Genomic DNA, 25,687 nt, shown 5'->3' with positions numbered 1-25,687 from the left:
GGGTTAAAATAATTCGACCATTTTAGCATTTATTACTGAACGAAGAAGGTTACGGCTTTGGGTATTCCTCGGGAACGTTAACTTTTCGAATATCATCTATCTTTCTTCTTCTTATTCTTCTTCCTGTTCTTCTTTCTCTTTAGAAAATGGCCTCTCTTATACGAAAGGGAACAGTCTCCTCGTTGGTTGGTTGGTTGGTTGGTTGGTTGGTTGTACGAAAATAGCGTATATCTTCGATAATATTTTTACAGGGCTCTAGTAACGTTCGTGGCTCCTCGAAGCAGCCATAATTCACGTCGTCCAACGCGTGTTCCTTGAAATTCGAAAGCGTTTCATCTCTCTCTTTCTTTCTCTTACTCTCTCTCGTTCTCTCTTTTTCTTTCTCTATCGTTTTCCTTCGAAGGCGCGAACGTCGATCCGTTATTTACAGCCCTGCTTCGAAAGGCGAATAAACGTTAAGCGATTTCATTCTCGAGCGATTTCATCGTAGCTCTCTCGCATCTGCGAAATCGCCAAACTCTTTTCTATTGTTTGAAATAAAAAATAAAATGGTTCCTTTTATATCATGAAAATATCTATTATGGGTAGTTGCTAATATGTTATTATTGTTGTTTAATGATATTTTGTATAATTTTTTCGATTATATTAAATGTTAGATAATTATTATTTGATTTTAAATACGTTTATATTTATTTTTATTCGAATTGGATAGAATTTTATTAATTTGTTGTATAATTAATTGTGACAATGATTAAATATGATACCTTATTTATTTTTACTTTTCTTTTTTTTATATAATAATAAATGTATAATAATTTTTATTTGATCAAAGATACATTAAATTTTATTTTTAACTGGATTTTTAATATTATCTATAATTGTATACCCAATAACAATGATTATTATATAGTATGTTGCATTTAAATAAAAAAATATTAGTGAGTTTAGTTTAAATTAACATAAACCATAATTAATTGAAAACCTCGATAACGATGAGGACCATAAATCAATCAATAAACCAATTTTTAAATAAAATATCTACACGATTACATTTCTAATAATTTTATTTATTATCATATTAAAAAAAAAAACATTAACAAAATGAATCCTATTATTAATACAAGAGCAATAATAATTCTCAATTCGTCTGTAACTCTCTCAACAAACTTTATATTATTTTATTAATCTAATCCTGATGAAATAATCGTAATATATATAACTGCTCTTTATAATCCGATTGGAAAATTGAAACTAACTAAACACTCGTGGAAAATAATAGTAGGAAAATAGTGAAGTTGGTCACACCCTAGTGGATGCATACGAATCAATTATACAAAATTTCATCTGGATTGGACGGACGGCTGTAATGGTTTTAATGATTGGTAATGAAGTTGCGGTTTAGGAAACATCACTAACAATTTACTAGCGGATTATAATTAATCATTTAATTTAAACAATACGTCCCTTCCTTCCCAAATATACATATGTGAAATTAGTGACAAAAAATACAACGTACGAAATTCTCATCGAAATACGATAGAAAATAAGGTTTTAAATATCAAAACGATCGATTAAAATTATTTAAATAATATAACGCTAGATTGTTATAACACTATTTTGCCTGAAATGAATCAATTTGACTTTAACATCATAATTGAAATTTGCTTTTAAAAAACATAAAGGGATTTTAAAGAAACTTCATTGAAAACAATGTTTACATATATATACATTCTGTTTGTAAAATACATTTTCTTTAAATATTTTTATTACACTTATCACAGATGCCCTTACTTCTATTTCATTTGCGTAATACTTTAACTAGACAATTCAACCAGATCAAATTGTTCTTAACAACAAATTTTTATGCACGAGAAATAGGTTAGGTTTATGTAAAACGGCCATCTTTAAAAATGAGTCAATTTGATTCACATCCGTCAAAATAGATATATCACATCCTAAATTTTTCGAACTTATGGATTACTATTCGTATACACAATTCATAATTCTATTAAAAATCAACGTACGTTTAAAAAAAAAAAATTTATTTAAGTATTTTTATCTAAATACATATGTATAACAATAAAATCGTAAATGAAAACCAATCAAGCTGATGTTAAATTAAATAAAAAAAATAAAAAAAAAATAAAAAATAGAGAGAAATATTTTATTATCATTATAATATTTAATTTAAAACAGTTTAAAGGGAAAAAAATCGTGACGATGAGAGGACTTTAGGGAAGTTTCTCACGTACGATTTGGTAGGACACGATACCGATCGAGGTTTTAACAGGGAAAGGAAGAAACTAGGAAGGGCGGAAGGGAGGGAGGGAGGGAGGGTTCTGTTTCGATCCAGTATTAATTCGTTCCGCTCCGGAAGCTAATCCAGACACGAGACTAACCCTTGTCCATCTTCTTCCTTTCCCACCCTCAAATCCGTCGCTTCTGGCTCCCTTCGAAACGTGACTAGGAGTCGAAATCGTTCCCTTCTTCGCGTGTTTCTCTTTCTATTTTCTTTCTAAAAACCCCTCCCCTTGCCCTTCCCTTCTCCCTGCCCTTCCCACCTCCCTCGTCTTTTTTCCTCCTCCAGTTTCACATTTCCCTCCTCCTCCTCCTCCTTGGTCTCGCTTTAACCTTAGCATTCTGTTTCGAAGCCGTTTAACGAAATTCAACGTCTTCCCCGGTGGTAGAAACTTTAAGAACTCGTCGATACGAGTCGAAAAAAAAAAGAACTAAAAACCGGAATAGAAGAAAAAAAAGAAAAAATAGAAACCTTGCCCCGAGTATAAATGGAAATCGATGAGAAATATATTTACGTGTGCCTTTTAACGGTAATATTGTCCCCCCACCCCCTATGTAATAAATATATGTACGTCTGTATGTAATCTAAATATGTGTGTATGTATATATATATGTTGTTTTTCAATAACTTTAACCGATCATGAGGACATTTTTTTGCTTCCATCGCTTTACCCCCCACCCCACCCAATACTTTTACCCCCTCCACGTTAGAGATCGATGATTCGAAAAAAAATATATCGGAGGATAACAATTTTGCTTTATCGAATGATTAATTGCGATCCATTGAAACGAAATATAAAAAAATAAAACGCATATACACGCACACGTACACATATGCGCGCGCGCGCGCGCGTACGTTTATACGCTTAAATTCGATCTCGAATGTACCTGACATTTTCATATTACCTTCCTTGATTTTTCGAAATGAGAAAAAAGGAAACAAGAAGAAAAAAATATTCGCAGAGGGAAACGTTATAGGAATAATAAAGAAAAATCTGTTACCGCCATACCTGAATGCGGATTTTGTACGAAAGAAAAATAACGTGGGTAGGGGGAAAGATCGGTGAGAAGAGTAGAGAAGAGTAGAGGAGAGAGAGAGAGAGAAAGAGAGAGGGGAATATATAAAAGGGAAAGAGAGTATATAGGGCCTTCTCTAATAAATTCCATTAGGTATGGGCTCTTGCTCGCCGAAGGGCCCCGATATTATGTTACGCGTTTTGACGTGCACACTCTCAATGGATGTTCAGAGCATCCATTACTCGGCCCGGTGCGACAACAACCTTTAAGGTTTAGGACTCTCATTCACTCGAATCTTCTTTTTTCCGAATAGGATAGATTGTCCTTACCTATTCCGTTCGATTTTCGAGGTTTAGGTTAGGCACGAGTAAGAAATAGTAGAAGAAGAAGAAGAAGAAGTAGAAGAAGTAGAAGGAACATCAAACCAGACCAATACAAACCCTCAGGCCCCAGGACGACCCATCCAACCAACCGAACGTATATAATTCGATTCACAGATGCCTTATTTCTAACCGCGTGAGTATCCTTTGTCGCAAGGACTCTCATCTTTAAGAGATATACGTGCCATGAGTAAAAGCACGAACGCGTAGAATAAGAAATTCTAGTTGGCTGGATGGTTGGATGGTTAGACGGGTGATGATCATCATCCTTTTGTGCGTGTCTCCTGTTTCTTTCTAGTTCACTCCTAAGCTTTTGCTTTCTTTTCTTTCCTTTTCTTTCCTTTTCTTTTCTTTTCTTTTATTTTTTCCTCTTTCTATTCTGCACACCCTTCTTTCTTTATCTATGTATTTTATTTCTTTTTGTTTGTTTGTTCATATACTCGTTGTCTCCTTTCTTTGTTTTTGTCTAGGTTTCAATACCATTGTTTTTATCTTCTCTTAATCCGTTCGTTTCTACGCATTAAGTCTTAGTCCTTTCCCTTACCCTTACCCTTTTCGTTTTCCTTTCGTTACTTCGAAGTTTCCTTGATAGATCCTGAGGTGTCTTGTCAAGGGAATCCAAGGAATACGACAATACCAACCAACGTGGACTTAGCTTCTGATCATCTATTAACAAGAACGGGGGAAGGGAATAGTAGAAGAAGAAGAGAAGGGCCCTTTTGCACCATGGACTTTTCCACTTCCATGATTCGATTCGATCCGATTCCATTCGATTTCGAGGACTACTCGACTCATACGTCCACTCGAGATTTCTTCCCGATAGTTTCTATTCGAGCGTGGAATATCGATGAGCCTGAAGAGTTTCTTTCCCTTCCTACGTCCCTTTTTTTCTTTTTTCTTCTTTTATTTGTCTTTACTTTTTTCTATTTTTTTCTTTCTTTTTTCCTGAAAAGTCGGCCATTTCTTTTTTTACGAAGTAATATTAAAGATCGGAATAATTGGAGGTTATGTTTGTATTTGAGTATCTCTTTCATTGTAAGATATAAATATTACATTATTATTGGATTTTATTTTAATGCTAAATCAAAAATAATAATAAATTAAACATGTTTTTATAGAATTTAATTTATAATATTTTTACACAAATGACGATTATAATCGTCATTATTTTAACTGGTTCAAAAGATGAAAGAATAATTTTAGCGTATGAACAATATACAAGAAATTAAATGGGATAAATTTTAATATTAATCAGAAATAATAATAATAATAAAAATGTTTATTAAATTTTATTAACAATATTCTGACACAAATGACGATTATAATCATTATTGTTTTATCAGAATTGTTTCAACACGCTCAAAGAATAAAAGAAAAGGTTTCAATAATGGTGAACATTGTTTGAACAGTAAAAGAATTTTGTGGTAGGTCAAACAAGGTGTAACCTTTCGCGATAATCATCCAATCTTCCACGATGACTTTTCCTGTCTCTTTTCTGTCTTCTTTTCTTTCTATTTTACACTTTCTTTCTTGAAGCTAAGTCGATAACTTTGAAGAGGCTAGTCGAATAAGATTCGAATTGCACGATACCCCATGCCAGTTCAATTCGATTCTTTCTATTTTTATTTTTATCCTTTATCGTTCTAGAAACCAAGGAACATTTTCTTTTCCATTTTACGTAGTGGTAAACATTGCTTAGAACAATGAGAATAAACGAAATTTCATTGGACGACAAAAGTATCTATCTGATAGAAAAATCTTTTGAATTGGTTATAGGATTCAAATTTATTCGTGAAACACCAATAGATGATTATTTTTTCTTTTTTTTTTTTCTTTATTTGTATCGAAACAGATAAAACGTTTAATCAACTAATATCAACCCCCATTTCGTATAAATCAAATGGTTAAAAAGAGAAAAAAGAACACACACATAAACTCACTCAATCAAATTAAAAATTAATTATTATTTAAATCTCATCCATCAATACATCTAAAATTAAATCCCCCAAATTAAATCCCCAATAAAAGAATCGAATAATATTATTTCTGCTTCCTCGCCCTTTCATCCCCCAATTCGTGTTTCCAAGTATACCCTTCAAACGATGCACGAATTGAAATAAAAAGAAAAGAAGAAAACAATTTAAAAAGGGGTGGAGGATACAAGACGAAGAAGAAGAAGAATAAGAATAAGAATAAGAAGAAGAAGAAGATGGTGGTGGTGGGGTGGTTTGAGAAAATGGTGGTATACGAATGGCTAAAAATGAGTAGTGGGTGGGGCGAAGGAGGGGAGGAAACGAAGAAGAACGATTAGACGAGATTGAGAAAGTCTTTTGTCCTCCGTACGAGACAAAACTTTTTTTTTTCTACCATTTTATTCTATTATTTCGTCTCTTCCTTTCTTTTCATGGTAACACCCCCCGACCCCCACCCCAACCCCGTTCCTTCGTACACCCGCCTACCCTTCATCCTTTACTTATACTATTTCCTTCTTCATTCTCTTATTCTTTCTTTCTTTCTTTCTCATTTTGGATCACCTCCTGTTGCGCCCTTTATCACGTAATGTCTTCCATCGGAAAGAAGAAGGGCAGTTCGTTATAGGGTTTGAGAGAAAAGAAAAAGAAAAAAGATACGAAAGAATCCGCTTCATTGGTTCCTACTCGACGTACAAGAAGAAACTGCTCGAATTTCCTACCAAAAAACCGTTTCCTTTTAACCGCCCCCCCCTCCTCTCACCTAACCCGGTCAACCCCAAAGTCCCGCCCTCCCTCCTCATACCTATTGCCCCTTAACCTTTTCTTTATCTTTATTTCTCTCATCAACCCTTTTAGTCTTTTCTTTAGTTTTTTTTTTTTCTTTTCCTTTTCAAGTTTCTTCGCGATACAATGCTGGCTGGCTTGACCCTGAACAACGAATTAGAAAAAGGGTGAACTGTGTTAGGAGATTAGTTTTAAATCGATTGCGAATAGTTCGTTGAGTATTATTGGATTTTAACCTTATTATTAGCTTGCTATTTCGTTTAATTAGTTGTATCTCGTATGAAAATCTTGTTAGTTTTGTTTTTTCTTTTTGATTTCATAGGTATTTTAATCGTGTCGTTTGACGACTTTAATTATGAAATAATATCTCTCTTTAAAAATTTGATGATAGTACCGATTGTTAAATATTATTTCAATTTTTTACCACAAAAATATTATAAAACATTCGATTCTATTTTTAATATATTTATATCTTAATTAATATACCATTCGTATAACATTTTCTATTGTATCATTTATATAAATCATTTTCTTTTGTTTTTTCAATGTAAAATTTATTATATATCTTTACTCTTATCTTGAATATAATTAAAAAAACATATTTTATATGGATTATTTTATATAATTATATAATATATATAAATTTTTATATAAAATATTAAATTTTATATAATTATATAATATGAATATAATTAAAAATAAAAATTACTTCGCAATTGTTACAATAACAAATTGTTTTGCCCTGAAAATATAATTATGATCTATATATGATATTATTATAACACCCCAACACAAAAATATGATTGTATGATATGAATGTATTAATAATTGTATTTTAAAGAAGATTTAAACGAAAGGGCATTTAAAAAGGGTTATTTAAATGCTCGAACATGTAATCGAATGGGTTGAGAGAAAGAAGGAGATAGAGATTAGTATAATGTGCATATCCAAGAGCAAACCAAGAAAGAAAGAGACGGTTGGGGCGGTGGGGGGGGCGAAGGGGGGCTAGAAAAAAGTAAACCACTTGAAAAAGGTTCTTCTCAGACGTTTTTCCACACGCGAGGCGTGTCTAATCGAAAGATCGGCTCAACCCCTTCTTTTCCCCCCTTCTCCCCCCCCCACCTTATTTCTCCCTTCTTCAGTTTATGAACGCGACTTGGCTCACCTGTCCAGGATTACGTAGAAACCATTGTGCAAAGTCTTGAAGAAGAAATGCCGGTTTCTTTTTATCTATCTGTCTCTCTCTCTCTTTATATATATATCTGTATATGTGTGTACGTGTGTGTGTAGATGTGTATATATATATATACCTCTCTCTTTTGATCTCGTTTTTTTTTTTCTAAAAGGATTGCAATAGAATGTAGCAAAGGAATTGGATTGATATTTCCAAGCGACCTCGTTTTTTTCATCTTTTTTGCTTAACTCTTTGTGTGTATGTATGTGTGTGTGAATTTGTTTCTATTCCACCCTTCCATGTTGGGCTTAAGATATATCAGGGACCCAATTTGAGTTAGTTTCTTAGAGTACAATAAATAATTCAGGAATCCTTCTCTTTAACTTTATTTATTGTATTTGATTTTATATTTTGTTAAAGGTTTAAGTATTATATTGAAAATATTGTTTATTAAGTATTACTTTTAATGTATCCTTAAAGTATAACCTTGATCTTGGTTTTAAAGTGGAATGAATGTACGTTTTGATTTGTAATTTATTTTATACGATTCTAAGGTAATCTATTGGAAAGATTTTGTTTAAATTTGATAGTAAGTATTTTGGATTAGTATACTGTCAATTTGATCATTTTCCCACCCCAATACTACCTTGTAAGTATATAAATTGATTTTCTAATGGAATAAACAATTGAAAAACTTTATACATTTATAAAAGAGAGATTCGTATATTTATATCTTTTATTTAATTAACTTTTGTAAATAAAAAAAATCGAGGAAAATGTTTCCAAATGAAAGAGTAAAGATTTAAAATGATAGAGCAACTGTGTCAAAGGTCGACCGATATTTATCACGGGATTTTGTTAAAAAGGGGGAAAAACTAAGGAAATGGTCGGATTTGTTTTAAGAAATTGGTGAGGGTTCAAATAAGGAGGGTCTGCAGGATACAAGAAAATATAGTCAAAGATAAGAAGGGGGAATTTTACGATGAGAAGGGGAACGTCACAGTTTAAAATTGGTTACTATAATAATAATAATAATAAAAATAATAATAACAATGATCATATAATAATAAAAATAGTAATAACAATGATCATATAATAATAAAAATATACTATTAATAAATATTATATATACTACGCTAATAATAATAATAACAGATTTGAGGTTGGGGGGGGGTTAGCAGAGAAATGGTTTGAAAAAATATTATCGTTGATATAAGTTAAAAAAGTAAAAGTTTTGGGGGATGATATTGAGGGTTGAAACTAACAATCTATCTTTCTTTCTTTCTTTCTTTTTTTTCATTTTTTTTTGTTTAATCTTCAAGATCGAACCTAAAGGAAAAATTTGTTGATTGTTTGTTGCAGGGTGTTTATTGGACAATTCGGCACCACGGGGCCCGCCCGATGTGCCACCCCGTAATCCTACAATGAGCCGTCTTAACGGAAGACTGCCAGGAAGTCACGCAGCAAGCGATCACGAACGCGATCCTGATCTCGAACCATCCTGTCTCGTACGCACCCCATCCGGTAACTTCTACAATGTACCAAGTAAGTCCTTCTTCCTTCTCCTCCTTTTGCCAAAAGATCTTCGTTAAATCTGATTTATCGGTCGAAAGATTTTAACAGAGGAAAAGAATGAGGGGAGAACGAGACTGAAGTTGAAAAAATTCAAGAACTTTAACGAGAGATAACAAAATGGCAACTATCGAATACGTGGGAAAGGATTACGTCTTTCCGATCCTTTGTCTGATGTTTTCTTTCTTATTAACATCTCGTTAGTTTTATTTTTCTTCTTTTCTTTTTTTTCTCTTTTTTTTTCGTTTTTGCATTCGTTCGCTAATTTATATATATATATAATATTTAATGTAATATTATTATAATAATAATTTTATAATTTTTATAATTTAATTTTATAATTATATAATTATAATATAATAATTTTATAATTTATTTATATAATAATTAATATTCACGATTCGTAGCTCGTTGTACCAAAATTCTTTCCCCTTCGATAATTGTATTTCAATTTTTCGTCGAAATTATTTCATTCCTGTTAATTATCTTTTACCTAAATTTTTTATCTTCATTATTATTAATCTTATTTTATCTTTTATCTTTATCTAATTATCGTTCTTATTTTTAATTTTGTTTTTTCGATCCTAGTATAAAGCAATTTTACTTTTTTCAAAATTCAACCAGAAGCAGAGCAACATGTGGGAAAGGATGTGTTTTTTATTTTTTAAATATTTGTGCATTCCTATTTCTATTTCTTTCTTTATATTATATTTATAGTTATATCTTTTGATCCGAGTATATTGTTTCAGTATCATAAACCTAATCCTTGCAAATTGATCTTCCATTATTTTCTTTCAAACCCAATTTTATAAACCCAACTGGTGTACACCTGAGATTTAAATAATTTTGCTAAAAACTGAAAGAAATATTAAACCACACGATATGTGAAAATCTTACAATTAGTTAATGAAAAAGAATTAAAAAAAGCAGTAAGCGGGAGTCTTAGGTTAGTGAGAAGGGGGTTGTTTAAAATGAATTGAAATAAAAATAGGAATCCTTTTAAAATCTCGACTTAAAACGAGTCGAAAAGTTGTTTTTCGTATTTCACCGAGTAAACGAACGCGTGTACGATAAAGTTTCGGTGGTGGATGAGTAAAAGATGGTAGATGAAAGAAGAAGGAGATTTTGAGGAGAAGATGGGAGGGTTGGGGTGGGGGAGGGGGGGGACTAAAAGATCAAAAGTAACTCCTATCTCGGCAGGCCTTTTCTCGGACTTCACGAAAAGTATATATGAGTACATCTCTATAAGTTAACTTCGATTCCTCCCCCCCTCACCCACCCAACCCCCATCCAAAGAAGTCAAACATTTAAAGACTACTAACTTTTCAGTTGATAAAGTAAAAGAAGTAAATGGTATAGATAATGAAGGATAAAGTAAACGAGTCTAATATTTGACAAAGGAAAATGGTGAAAAAAATGAAAAAAAAAACGGACAAATAGTAATTCTTTTAGAACATGATTTTGAAAGAAGGTAATGATAGTGTGAGGTTTGAAGTATAACTGTGAGGTATAAGTATATGATAATATTCTTGAATTAATGTTATTTCAATCCTCTGGTTACGATAGGATTAATTAATGACGTTACAAGAAAGAAAGAGAGAGAGAGAGAGAGAGAAAATGTAGGGCGAGAAAGAAGGGGAAGAGGGGGTGGATGACATCTTTGACGAGGGTAAAGGTCGTAATCGGTTGTAACTGGTGAAGAGTAAACTGAATATAAGATAAAGGAGAAAGTAAGAGGAAGAGAATGAAAATTTTGGAATTTTGAATTTGAATTTATTAAGGAATTTCATAAAAGGGCTTATTGTAAGTAGTCCCAGTAGAATGGAATTTTGTTTTAATTGCAGGTTCGTTTATTTATCAAATAACATATAATATAATATAAAGTAATTAATATAAAATAAAACATATGTAATATATAATATAAAATAATATATATATATATATATATATATATATATATAATAGAAGCAAAACATAATTTAAATAAAACATTACACAAAATATCATAGTAAAATGCTCATTAGAAATATAATAAAAATAAAAAAGTGCTACAATAATTCATAATGAATAAGTTTAAACAATATTTGACGAAAAATAAAAAAAGAAAGAGAGAGAGAGAGAATAACATAGTGTATAGTAACCAATGCATTCTTTACTATCCCTTCTCTCTCTCTCTCTCAAATTCATCCCCTACTTTTAAACATACAAACACACACACATACACTTTCTTTCTCTTTTTCTCTTTTTTTCTCTTTTTTGTCTGCTTCCTATCTTATCGACGAAGCAGGACCCTTAAAGACCTTTGGGAAGGCCTCGAAAGTACCTGAAAACTCTTAGAGATTTTCTTCTAAACTTTTCTAACTTGCCTGTTTGTTGAGATACCAACTACCATCTCATTCTCTCTCTCTCTCTCTCTCACACACACACTCTCTTTCTCTTTCTTTTTGCTTTTAACTATCTTTCTTTTTCTCTCTTTTATTTTTTTTTTGGTCCTTCTTCCCTACTCTCTGTCTCACTTTATTTCATTATTCATTTAATCCGTTAAAAACAATTCAACTTTTTCATTTGATTCGTCATCAACGATAGAATAATTTTCGTGAAAAGAAAAAATCAAACACATAAAATAGAAATAACATTAAAATTTAATTCATCTTAATCTAATCTTAATCATATCTTAATTCACATTAATCTATTATTATTTTTATTAATATTATTTATTAATAAAACACACAAATATGAACCTATATCAAAATTCCCAAAAATTGTCCTAAGATTTATTCATTCCAAAGTATTCGAAAAAGTCAATCCAATCGAAAAAAAATGAAAATAATAGAAAATCAAAAATAGAAACTTGTACACATGTCGGTGGTTTTAACTCGATGAAATATTCTCTTGAATATATTTTAAAGTTAACAACAGGAAAATGAAAACGAGTTCCTTACCCTCGCATACTGAACATGAAAAGGTACAACAAGTAGATACCTGAGGGATGGTTCTCTTCAGTTAAGAACTCTCCTCTTCATTTCTTTTCTGTCTTCTGAAGAAAATAAAGATTTTAAAAAGAAAAAATATATATATTCTTTACAGTATACGTGCGTGTGTGTGTGTATGTGCGCGTGATATATTCCAGGCGCCAGGATTTTCCATTTTTGTTATGTTCATTTTTCCAAAAAAAATGTTTATATCTATCGGTTTCTTATATACGTGTGTATGTATATGTCTCTGTAAACTGAAAGCATTATAAGTTAGTGTTGGATCCTAAATGGGGTGTCCTTTCTCAAGGCGGAGACAGAAGTGACAGAACATCGAAAGCTGTTTCACCGAGACCTTGATTTATGATCTTAAAACTTATTGACTCAAGGTTATGACACTGTCCAACGCTTATGACCTTTTATATATAATACTGAAAAATCTTTATTCGTTTACAGTTGACTACACCTCTTTTATCCTCATACCACATACATTAGTATACTTTAGATTCGATGATATTACTATTATTCTCAAGATTTTCTTCTATACTTTCTAAAGCTGCTGTCTTCCTATTATATTTTCTATTCAATATGTGTGTATGTGTGTGTGTGTGTGTATTTGGGACAATAAGTTATCGATAAATCGTCTAATCGTTGTAGTTGATACTTACTGAATATAAATTGAGACATATATCACTATCAGAGTATTTTTCGTAACAAGTTTTTAGAATTTCACGCGTGTGAAAATATTTGGAATCATTGTAATATTGTAATTAATATTATTAAATGCCATGGGAGTCATCGGTGATCGGTTTAAACAATTTAACTTATTCGTATATTATAAATAATATTTTAATTTATTATTATTTTATTTTCGTGCAAGTGTGTTGCAATATTAACGTTGCATTTAAAGATATTAAATAATTACGATTATCCAACAATTTTTTATGAAAAAAACAAGATTTAATAAAGTAGTCTGATCGTAATAAATATTTTTCATAATAAATTCTTGGAATGTCACGCGTGTGAAAATATTTTGAATCATTGTAATATTGTAATGAATATTATTAAATGCCATGGGAGTCATCGGTGATCGGTTTAAACAATTTAACTTACTCGTATATTATAAATAATATTTTAATTTATTATTATTTTATTTTCGTGTAGGTGTGTTGCAATATTAACGTTGCATTTAAAGGTATTAAATAATTACGATTATCCAACAATTTTTAATGAAAAAAACAAAATTTAATAAAGTAGTCTGACCGTATTAAATATTTTTCATAATAAATTCTTGGAATTTCACGCGTGTGAAAATATTTTGAATCATTGTAATATTGTAATGAATATTATTAAATGCCATGGGAGTCATCGGTGATCGGTTTAAACAATTTAACTTATTCGTATATTATAAATAATATTTTAATTTATTATTATTTTATTTCGTGTAGGTGTGTTGCAATATTAACGTTGCATTTAAAGGTATTAAATAATTACGATTATCCAACAATTTTTTATGAAAAAAACAAAATTTAATAAAGTAGTCTGACCGTATTAAATATTTTTCATAATAAATTCTTGGAATGTCACGCGTGTGAAAATATTTTGAATCATTGTAATATTGTAATTAATATTATTAAATGCCATGGGAGTCATCGGTGATCGGTTTAAACAATTTAACTTATTCGTATATTATAAATAATATTTTAATTTATTATTATTTTATTTTCGTGTAGGTGTGTTGCAATATTAACGTTGCATTTAAAGGTATTAAATAATTACGATTATCCAACAATTTTTTATGAAAAAAACAAGATTTAATAAAGTAGTCTGACCGTACTAAATATTTTTCATAATAAATTCTTGGAATTTCACGCGTGTGAAAATATTTTGAATCATTGTAATATTGTAATTAATATTATTAAATGCCATGGGAGTCATCGGTGATCGGTTTAAACAATTTAACTTATTCGTATATTATAAATAATATTTTAATTTATTATTATTTTATTTTCGTGTAGGTGTGTTGTAATATTAACGTTGCATTTAAAGGTATTAAAAAATTACGATTGTCCAACAATTTTTAATAAAAAAAACAAAATTTAATAAAGTAGTCCGATCGTAATAAATATTTTTCATAATAAATTCTGGGAATTTCACGCGTGTGAAGATTCGTTTGAAGCCATTGAAAGGTAATAATTAAAAAGTCACGGTTGTCTAGTAACTTCCAAGCCGAGAAATTTTTTAGCAAACTTTTAGAAATAATAATCCGTCGTGCGCAGGTAGCACGAATTAGGTTATAAATCATAGTGAAAATAAATGGCACGTTATTTTGTCCAGCAGAAGGAGGTGGAGGAGGAAGGGTGTGTTCCCTTTAATTTGATTTCGTGCGCAGCTTTAAACGTCGAAAGAAAGAGTTAGATCTTCGGTTTTTAGTTGGAAATGGCTATAATCAGGGGATATCTGCTTAAATGCCATAATCGCTAGACAACGTTCAGGTACCGCGTGCTGCTTCTTAACACCTACAATTAGCGGCAGGGGGCCAGGATACGCGAAGAAGGGCCCTTACCTTCCCACGCCTTTAAATTTAAAAAACACACGTTCATTGACTTTCAACGCTGAACAAGATATTATTTTCTTATTTTTCGTAACAACGATAAAAAGAAAATAAATGAAAATTAATGATATCATTTTAATATTTCAAATTAAATTATTACATTAATTGTTAATATAAGAAATATAATAGAACATAAATTTAATTTCAACCTTCATAAGTTTTGATAAATTTGTTTTTTCTTTTTTTTTTTCTTTTTAATGATACAAATGGTTTAGATCGTTTCAATTGATAGTAAAACAATCATAATAATTAAGAAAATAAAAAAAAGGAGGGGTGAAAATATCATGAAAGGTGAAATGCAGTTTCGCAGCCACACGAAAGCCCGTATGTTAATCTGGGAAACATTAAACTGTAATCAATTTGAGACCGTTACTTCGTTTGAGTATTAACGAAGTCGGCAGGTAATTAATCATTCGAAGAAGGGGAGAGTAGAGGAAAGAGTGATAGGGAACAAAGAGAAAGAGGGGTGCTTGAAAAGAAGATATATCCATCGTCGAGTAATTTAAGGGGGGAGGATACTTCGTAATGTAAAAAAAGAAGGCTTGTGTTAGAAATATAGAATAATAAAAAAAAGTTTAATTATTATCCAAACTGTAAACTCATTGCTTAACACGTGCAATAATTATTGCAAAATACTATTAAGTTAGTTCAATAAAAATCTATAATATATTTTTAATTTTTCAATCTCCAAAATATACGAAATTGAAATTTTCCATCTAAAGGTTTAAATATTTTTATTGTATATTGTTAATACAATATTGTATAATATTGAATATAATAATATATAGAAATTATATTATATAATATTTATAAAATATTTTCTTTAAAATATTATTTTAAATTTTGAAGAAAATGTAAGACTTTAGAAATAACAATTTTTTATTTTTTATTATAAGAAATAGTGTTGGATATATTTTCAAGGAATACAATTTTTTTCTAGAATGAAAGAATATTATTTGCACTCTGATATTTTCAATCTTTTTCTCAAGAAAACTGGTAAACTAGCTCTAACTACATATATGGGTAATAAAAATCAACGTAGAAGCGATTATACGCCTTAAAAAGAAATCAAAAGAGAGAGAGAGAGAGAGAGAGAGAGAAAAGTCTGATCAGAATTTTAATTTCTTCGTGTCACTGACATTTTTCTGCATTCTTATCCTTTTTCTTCTATTTCTTGCACAGTGACGTCTCATAATTTTCTTTAACCCCTTTTGAACGTAATTTCTTTTCCAATTTCATTTTCCATCGAACTTGTATTTTGTTTAGAAATTATTTATAAAATTAAAATTCTTGTTAAATTATAGACAGTAAAATATAGTCATCACAGAAATGATAATAACAATTCAAAAGTATTAAACAATTAATGAAAGATGCAATCTAAATCCTCGAATGAAATCAAACATTCTATTTTAGTGTCAAACACTTATTGCATTACTTACAATTTTCTCAGTAAATAAATACAAACTTTTATTGTTCCTTTTTTTCTTTGATCATCTAACAGTCCTGTAATCATTATTGTTCATTAAAATTTAAATTAAATTGATGAAGGATGAAATAAAAAATCAAACATTGTATTTTAGTGTCAAACACTTATTGCATTACTTACAATTTTCTCAGTAAATAAATACAAACATTTATTGTTCCTTTTTTTCTTTGATCATCTAACAGTCCTGTAATCATTATTGTTCATTAAAATTTAAATTAAATTGATGAAGGATGAAATAAAAAATCAAACATTGTATTTTAGTGTCAAACACTTATTGCATTACTTATAATTTTCTCAGTAAATAAATACAAACTTTTTTTGTATTTTTTGTTTCGCCCTTTTTTTCTTTGAACACCCTGCGGTTTTGTCAACGATGTCGTCCCTTGAAATTTAAACCAAAACCACGATGAATCATGTACTTATCGATTCAACGACCGCTTCTTTAACTCTCTCATATACGCACACATACACTTTCCCTTTCTCTCTCTCTCTCTTTCTCTTACATTCTACGCGTGCACATCGATGTTCTCGAACGAAAGAAAAGACGTCGTGCGTCTGGCATCGTAAAGACTTATTTATCCGGTTAAAAGAGAAAATAGTAAGGTAACAAATAGCATTGTAGAAATCCTCTTAACGATCAACATCAATCATTAAAAATTATTTACGATTTATACTCGTTATACAATACCAAACAAAAGTTTTCTATTAACGATTATTATATTAAGTGATTATTAATGATCAATTGGAACAATTAATGACTCCATTTTTTTATTAAATTGTATGAAAATTTGATATTATTTTGTTCTTCGAGCGACTGGAAAAACGACACCATGAAGTTTGTCAGTATTTACGACGCGCGGCAAAGCGATTTCAAGTTTACGGCGTGAAGTTGTCTCTTCTCTTCTTCTTCCCCTTTTTTCTCAAGCGGGTCACCCATCCAAGTACTAATCGTACTCAGCGCTGCTTTACTTAAATGATCGAGCGAGAACTAATGCTGTAACCGCGCCATTGCTGTTCGATATATTTCTCTTATAATATCTTATATTATTATAACTGTGGACTGATATCTATATTTTGATATTTCCTTTTTCTTTTTTTTATTCTTTCTTATATATATAATTTATTATTTTTTTAAGTTATTTCTTTTCTTTGAAGTTTTTTTTTGAAGTTTTTTTTGAGGTTATTGAGGTTATGTTCGTTTTGGTACGGCAAAGAAGTATAACTTCTTACGTGCGTACATAAGTACACATACCAGTTTTTTTTTTCTAAATGCAGTATAAAGGGTTGCCTATCTTCTGGCGCAAAATATTAAACATTTTTAACCATGCTAATCAGTTTTGTTTCGGTACTGTATATAATAATTAATGATAAATTATTTTTCTATATTTATTAATGTTTTCTATTAACGATTATTATAATAAGTGATTATTAATGATCAATTAGAACAATTGATGACTCCATTTTTTTATTAAATTGTATGAAAATTTGGTATTATATATATATATATATTGTTTTTTTTTTCTAAATGCAGTATAAAGGGTTGCCTATCTTCTGGCGCAAAATATTAAACATTCTTAACCATGCTAATCAGTTTTGTTTCGGTACTGTATATAATAATTATTATTCTATATTTATTAATGTATTTAAACACAATTGTTTTTCTTTTTGTTTATCATACTATTTATTAACAATCATTTATTTTTTGTTGTTTCAGAGATACCGAAGAATGAATACAACAATAAGAATCAATCGACAGGGAATAGTCCAATAAAAGTCGAACTGCAAAACAACATGGACAGGTAAAAACTTATCCTTATTTATCTTTAAATAATAAATCAAACGATTCTTTAATAATAATAATAATAATTTAATATTTTTAATCATAATTGTATATAAAATCGCATGAACAAAATGCAATAATTTCAATGGATAATTTTTAATTTAATTTTTAAATTTTTCTACATTTTCAAATTTATAATTAAAAAATTAATACTAATCATTAACATTTATTAAAGTATTATTAAAAATATTATTATTAGTTAGTATTAATTAAAAATTAAAATAAACGTATGATACAAAAAAAAAGAAACAAAAGTTATTAACACAACTCGACTTAATATATTAAAAATGTTAAATAAAATATAAAAATGACGAGAAATACGATATGAGAAAAAATTTCAAGAGGAATTTAGAAGCGAGGAAATATCGTTAACTGAAAAAAATTGTAAAAGCGTGCCAAGATTAAGGACTATCGGAACGAATGAACCGTAACGATACGAAGTATCATTGGTTTCTTCTCGTATATATATATTTTTCCTTTTCTTTTCTCCCCCCCCCCTTCTTTGCACAGAAGCAAGATTTGACAGTGTCGTGAATCATCCATTCAAACGAGAAACAGGCACAATGATTCGATGTTTGAACGAGAATTCACATCTCTCGTAGCCCGTTGTCGTGTGTCGTGTTATTTGAAAAATAAAAAAGGATGAGAAAAAGTAAGAAAGAAAATAAAAGGAAAGGTAAGGGAAAAGGTGAAGAACAACTTTCTTAGCCGTGAAAAATCAAAACGGATCCTTACGGATGTCCTTTCACGCACGTTCGCCACGGATCCTTGAATTAGATGGATGACTGTAACGAAATTTTTCGTAGAAAAATAATCCTGAAGTTTATAAACTTAAAATAGAAAATCGTGCATATAAAAACGAGGCGAAAAAAGATTTAACGAACAATCAAACGAGCTATTGTATTTTTCGTCGGTTATGAAAAGAAAAGAAGAAGAAGAAGAAGAAGAGGAGGAGGAGGAAAAAGGGGAAGAAAAAATAAAAATACCTCCCTGAGGTATTGCTGTCGATTTTTACGAATGATAGGAATGATCGATCCGCCTTTTGTTATTTTCTTGCTTCTTATTTTTTTTTCTTCTTTTTTTACACCTCTCGGACACGTATATTTTTATGACTAAACAATCGATACATACAATTTTCTTTACTACGATTCTATTCCCATGACAATTTCATATATTTTTCTTATTCTTTATCGAGATCAAATAACTAAATTATTGATACAATGAAACATATATACATATATACATTTATAATATACGTGAGTAAGAAAAGGGTTGAACAACAATTTCTTCCCGTGGTATTTCCTTCTCTTTTCATTTTCTTCTTTTCAATTTGTATTCTTTTTCAAAACAGAAAGATAAACTTTGACGCGATGGAATAAGAAAAAAAAAAGAACAGGAAGAGAAGAAAAAAAAAAAATGATCGATCGAGGATTATTTATTCCTATTCGCCCTTTTCTATGCTTTCTTTTTTGTTTTGAAAAAAAAAAAACTTTCTTTCCTTCTTTTTCTCGAGATAACGAGATAAATTCTTACCAAACAGATGTGAAGAAAAATAACTTACTCGATAATTTATTTCTAAATAACTTAAATGTTTCCCCTGTTTTCGTGGTAAAAAGATCAATTCTGGTTAACCAAAATACATAAAGAAAAAAAGAAAAGAAAAAAGAAAAGAAAAACAGAAATAAATACAAAATAAGAAATAAAGTAAAAGCAATGAAAAAGAAACAGAGAAGAAAATGGTGTAACGGATGGTGGTATATTTAAGAAGGGTGGGTGGGGGGGGGAAGGGAAAGGGGGTCGTAAAGAAGACACAAGATGCAATACGTTCTCAAAGAAGAAGAAGAAGAAGAAGAAGAAGAAGAAGTTAAGGGGTAGAGGTTGTTGTTTCCTACACTACACCCTTCGCTTTTCTTAGTTTTCCATTATATAACGTTTGGAAACAAAACAAACGAAGTACTACTACAATACATATTATACTACCTTTTCGCGAATCTCTGGGAAACCATGCACCTGTCTCTTTAAATATTTTCATTAACCATTTTGTGAGTTACACGAGGAGGATCTTGCTGGTAATAATGTGTTTTCCACTTAAGGGATAAATATACGACCCTTTTAAAAGAAAAAAAAAGAAAAAAACGTTAAGTTAAGACGAACCGGATAGGAGAGAAATACTAAATTCTTTCCAAATCCCCCCCTTCCTCCCCCTATCCATCTTTTCACCTATTCATTCGTTCACTCATTTACTCCTGTCCCTTCTACCTCGTTTATATATTTCTCTCTCTCTCTCTCTCTCTAAATTCTTCCTCCTCCATTTCATTCCGTTTATTCTTCTATTTATTATTTTTTTTTCCTTTATTATTTTATTTTTCCTTTATTTTATTATTATATTATAGTTTATTATTCCTTCTCTTTTCTAATCCCCCTCCCTCCTCCCCCCTCCCTTACCATTCCACCCTCCTTGTCCCTCCTCCTAATTCTGCCTGCCTGTCTTTAATTCTTGTTGCTATTTCGTTTCTAAAGCATCATTACAAGTACTTAGATGGAAATATATTTGGAGAACGTACTCAATGTTAATAATACGGTATTCCACCAATTAAGTCGAGTCTATCGTGAAACTGCACAATTTCGTAATGCGAAGTTTGTTGGCAAAGAGTGAGAGAGAGAGAATACACGTATATCACTGTATGTGTGTGTGTATATGTGTGTACGTGATGAGGGTTTTTATTTTGGTTTGAATCTATTATTTATGTATATATATTTCTGGGTGAATTTGTGGTTATATATGTATATGTTTGTATTTATGTATGTGTGTGTATATGGAAGAGAGAGGGAGAGAGAGAGAGAGAGAGAAGAACCTCGAAAAAAGTCTCCAATAAACGCAAAACGTCAGAACTCATGCACCATCCATCCTTGTATTTTATTTTTACGAGCATCTAACTGATAGAAGCAATTATTGATCGAGTTACTTTAAAATAGAGTTAAAGTTACGAAGTTTATAGTTCGATACTGGCAGTTCGTAAGAAAATTTTGTTCTTTTTTATTGGGTAAATATTCTTTGTTTTTTTTTTATAATAATATAAGAGTCTATTTTTTTTATTATTATTACTTTAGAAAAGTGTTACAATGTATGAATTCGGGAATCTTTGAGGTAATTTATTTCTTTCCTTTTGTTTAAATAGATATTTTGAAAAGTGTCAAAATCATTATTTAATAAAAGAGTATAATATCTGAAAAAATAATTTACTTATAAATGTGATAAAATAATATACTATCAAATAATGCTGTGTTAAGCATACGTATGCAACAAAGTATAAAGGGTTGCCTATTCCAAGGCGCAAAATACTAATCAAATAATTAATATCATTCGTGCAAAATAATTTAATCGACGAAAAATATAAAATAATAATCAAAAATATTTTTATATATTTCTTTGTAAATAAATTAAAATTAATTATTAATCAATGTGATTTTCGTGAAGAAACATATATTACGAAGTATAAAGGGTTTATAATATCTTTAAATACAAAATACTTAAATTTAAATGGAAAATATAGAAAAATCTGTAAATATAATTCGTGTTTTACAATTGAAAAAAAAGAAAAGAAAAATAAACTCTAATTCTTTGATTACAGAGTACCTTTACCTTACGGTCACGCCCCATCGATGATCCCGATGAGGAGACAAAGCATTCGATGCCATTTCCGCAAGGGAATCGATTGGTGTAGCTGGAAACTAATTGCCATAGTTGTAATTATGCTCTCCATTTGCCTGGTGGCAGCCCTAACATATGTCGCAGGTTTGTTTCACATATAATAGGATCTATTATTTTATTCTAATCAACGTTGAAAGTTCTTTTTCTTTTTTGATTAACTTTTTATCGTTCATGTAAAAAAAAAAATTAGATAAGAGAACAATGGTAAAAAAATAAAAAAAAATAAAAAAACGAATAAAAATTATTATGCATATTGCATACAATTCCTCATTTACATACATCAATATTCACGTTCTCCCAGCCCACGTAAATCGTGAATTTTGTAATCACCATCAATGCAAAAAGAAAAATCTAAACAATTATAACAATTAAATGAAAATAAATGACATTGATTTAAATATAATTTACAGCCTCGCATTTTGTAACCTGTCCGTATCAAGGAGCAAAACCGTGCACAGTGTTAATCGGTGACAACATAGATGCTAAATCAGTGACGAGCGAGTCAAACAAAACATCGACGTCTACGACATCGACGTCATCACAATCCGGTAGTGGTAGAACGAGACAACAAACATCACCAGGAGGTAATACCAATCCCTGGTCTAGTATATTAGATCGTTTTGTGTATTCACGTAAACGTAGAGACGTCCAATTTAATCAGCATGCAAGAAGTAGTTTGTTATCCTCCGGCACGTCTTCCTCGATTGCCGACCCTTTAAATTCTTCCAATTTAATAAAATCGGAAGAATCCAGGGTAGCATCTACCACCACCACCACCACCACCACCACCACATCATTCACCAATATATTGCATGAAAATAATAATCTGGGTAAGGTTGTGCATGACACGGATTACACGAAATTATCTAACCCGAGTGAAACATCAAACGATCATTCGGGAATCGTTGAAAATACATTGTACACAACTGAGATTCCTGAAGGAACAATGCCTCTCGTTATTGTAACTGACTCGTCATCATCCAATAACGCTGCTAACTATTCGCAATACGATACCACAAATGTTGATATCGAATTAGTATCTGCTAAATCTATGGTGTCTACCGATTCTAACTCTTATCATTATTCTTCTCCCACTTCATCCGAAAAATCTTCTTCTTCGCAAATCGAAAGTCAAGATTTGAACGATGAAGAATCTTATTCAATTTCGCATACGACGAATGGTGAAACGATTTACAACGAGAACAATTCGAGCATTGAAAATAAGAAGGAAGATTTTTTACAAGTTCCACCGATAATTGATGAAAAAGTAATATCAATGAACGTTGAAAATTTGTTGGATGATAATATGGTATCAGTAATGTTAGAAAATAGTACTGTAATACTTACGGGTAAGGTAGATTCAAGTATTGGCAGTAGTACTATACTTTCTGACACCATTGCTACCCCAGGAAATCGATCGTCTAAAGTAAATAGCTTTAGCACGGATATGGGCAACGATCTTGAAGAATACGTAGGTGTTGAAAGTAGTAGTAGTGCTTCTCTAGAGTTATCTACTACTACTACTACTACTATTACTCCTAGTAGTATCATAGATATAGAAGAAGAAAACGAGAACGGCACAGAAACGTCCTCGATTCGAGCCAACGATTTTAATTGGAACGAGACGAGTACTACTACTATTAAAGAAGAAGCAAAAGAAGAAGAAGAAGGAAAAGTAACAGTAGAAAATAAAAAAAATGAGATCACTCTAATCGATCGAACTAACGAACGTGAGAATAGTTCGATTGTATTAAAACCTTATTCGTTGTTTAAGAAAATGGATAAAAATCATTTGAACGAGTCTGATGATAATGATTATGATGATAATAATAATAATAATCAAGAAGAAGAACATCCTGTAGTTTCCAGCGTTGTTAAAGAGACGCGAGAATTGTTTCCCGAGGATTCTTCGTCATCGTCATCGTCCTCATCTTCCTCCGAATTTATCGAAACTCCTGTTGAACCGATCAAAGAAAAATCTGAAGAACTTCAACGCGATTATCCTATACCGATTTATACCTACGGACAGGACGAGGTTGAGATAGTTAAATTAAATCTAAATTCTAAACCCGATGGCAATATTAAAAATACTAAAACTATGTACAAATCGATCGACAACGCTGATAGGACAACTGACATACTCAACAACGAGGTAAGAATACTGAACAAGGATCACAATCAATTGGATCGTCGGAAGGATGATCTGCAGATAGTCATGCGCGAGGGTAGCGACGAAGAATTTTTGCGCAAATTTGAGGAACAATTTTACAAAGAGGAATCATCCGAAACGAAGGAACAAGAGAAACCTAAAGAACAACAACGGGTCAATGAAAAAGTCAATAATAAAGAAGATAACAATAATAACATGCATGAAAAGTCGCATGATTCGTCGAACAATGCTTTCAATTCGAACACAAAGCTTCCGATAGTTCAGCACGTGCAGATAATCGAAGTACCGGTTGAACGCGATCACCGTTCATCATCATCATCATCATCATCATCATCATCATCATCATCATCGTCCTCAACATCATCGACCCATCGAGTACTCGTAAACGTGACCATCGCAAATGGAGACTCATCATCGGGTGCTTCTCAACCTCTCTACGTGCTTTCGGTCTCCGTGCCAATGGAAATCGAACCTGAAAATCATTCGGCAAATGTTAACCAAGTTAAAAAATCATCATCGAGCAACACGCAAACTGATAATAATAATAAAATATTCGAAAATGTCGTTAACGTTGTCGAGCCTATCAACATTGTTCATCTACCACCCCCGCCACAACCGCCGACATCACCCCCACCACCAATTTGGGGTGGCGGGGAATGCGAATGTTCTTGTCCTTGCATGGACTCATTGTCTGACGAATGGGACAATTTTTCAGCCATAGACGATACTAATCTCATCTTCGAGCAGAATTTCAATCAACGTGAACTGGACAATTCCAGTTCACTCGATGTACCATCCAACAATGATAATCAAATCAAAAATGATCGGGTGGAAATGAATAAAGAAAGGATTGACAATTTGACGACACATTTTGATGAAACTACTGTGGATAGTACGACCCTAAGTTTTGAAGATTATTATACCGAGGAGGACACGGAATCTACGAGCGAGTCCTCCTCAACTTCCGAACCGGAAACAACTAGCACCGATGTTGTCACGTGTTCTACAACCACTACACTACCCCCAGAGCCTATTATATTAATTCTAGAAGGTGAGGCCCCGTTTACTTTCTTCCTTTCTTTTTTTTTCTTTCCTTTCTCTTTCTCTATCTGTCTATCTATCTATCTATCTCTCTCTCTCTCTCTCTTTATCTTTTCTTTTTACCGTATTTTTCAATTCTTATCTTTTCTATCGCTAATGCTCTAGCTTGTTTTTGCTTACCCTAAACACGTAGTAGTAACACAACAAGTATATTTATTTCAAGCACAAGTGTTAGTTTAAACGTTAACTATTGACGTGCTTTTTATTATTACATGGTTGTATGGTTATGGGTTTTTTTTTGTTTTTCCGTAGTAGATCCGTAGTTGAATATTTATAATACCTGTATTAAACTGCATCGTGTGATTTGTGTGATTTCAGTGTTTTTTCAATTAAACAATACAATACATCTCTATATATTATTTAAGAATAGAACAAATCATTTTGTAGGTTTTGAAAATGTGTCAAACATTTACGACGATTCAACAGTATGGCAAACGATTGAAATGAATAAAATTAAAAAAAAGGACGAGACACGAATTCATTGCTAAATTCGCATAGCATATCGAAAGCCTGAGCTGTTTGTTTAATTATTTTTTCTAATGCAATTTTTTGAAATAAAAATATTGAAAAAATTCCAAATGCAATTTTCTAACAA

General features: G+C 31.0%; 1 protein-coding gene across 9 annotated transcripts in view; it reads left to right on the top strand.

Moving 5' to 3' along the window:
• LOC122524367 (teneurin-m) overlaps positions 1–25,687 on the top strand; it is a 735,394-nt gene that overhangs the window by 694,563 nt on the left and 15,144 nt on the right. For all 9 annotated transcript variants that reach the window (XM_043646584.1, XM_043646586.1, XM_043646587.1 and 6 more), the window contains 4 exons: positions 8,988–9,170; positions 17,984–18,068; positions 21,742–21,905; positions 22,232–22,405. In XM_043646584.1, the coding sequence (XP_043502519.1) occupies positions 8,988–9,170; positions 17,984–18,068; positions 21,742–21,905; positions 22,232–22,405 (606 nt within the window). The remainder of the gene's footprint in view (positions 1–8,987; positions 9,171–17,983; positions 18,069–21,741; positions 21,906–22,231; positions 22,406–25,687) is intronic.

This window comes from Polistes fuscatus, unplaced genomic scaffold, assembly GCF_010416935.1.
Source record: "Polistes fuscatus isolate 324 unplaced genomic scaffold, CU_Pfus_HIC Scaffold7, whole genome shotgun sequence".
NCBI classification, from domain to species: domain Eukaryota; kingdom Metazoa; phylum Arthropoda; class Insecta; order Hymenoptera; family Vespidae; genus Polistes; species Polistes fuscatus.
This window is presented reverse-complemented; position numbering and strand designations above follow the sequence as displayed.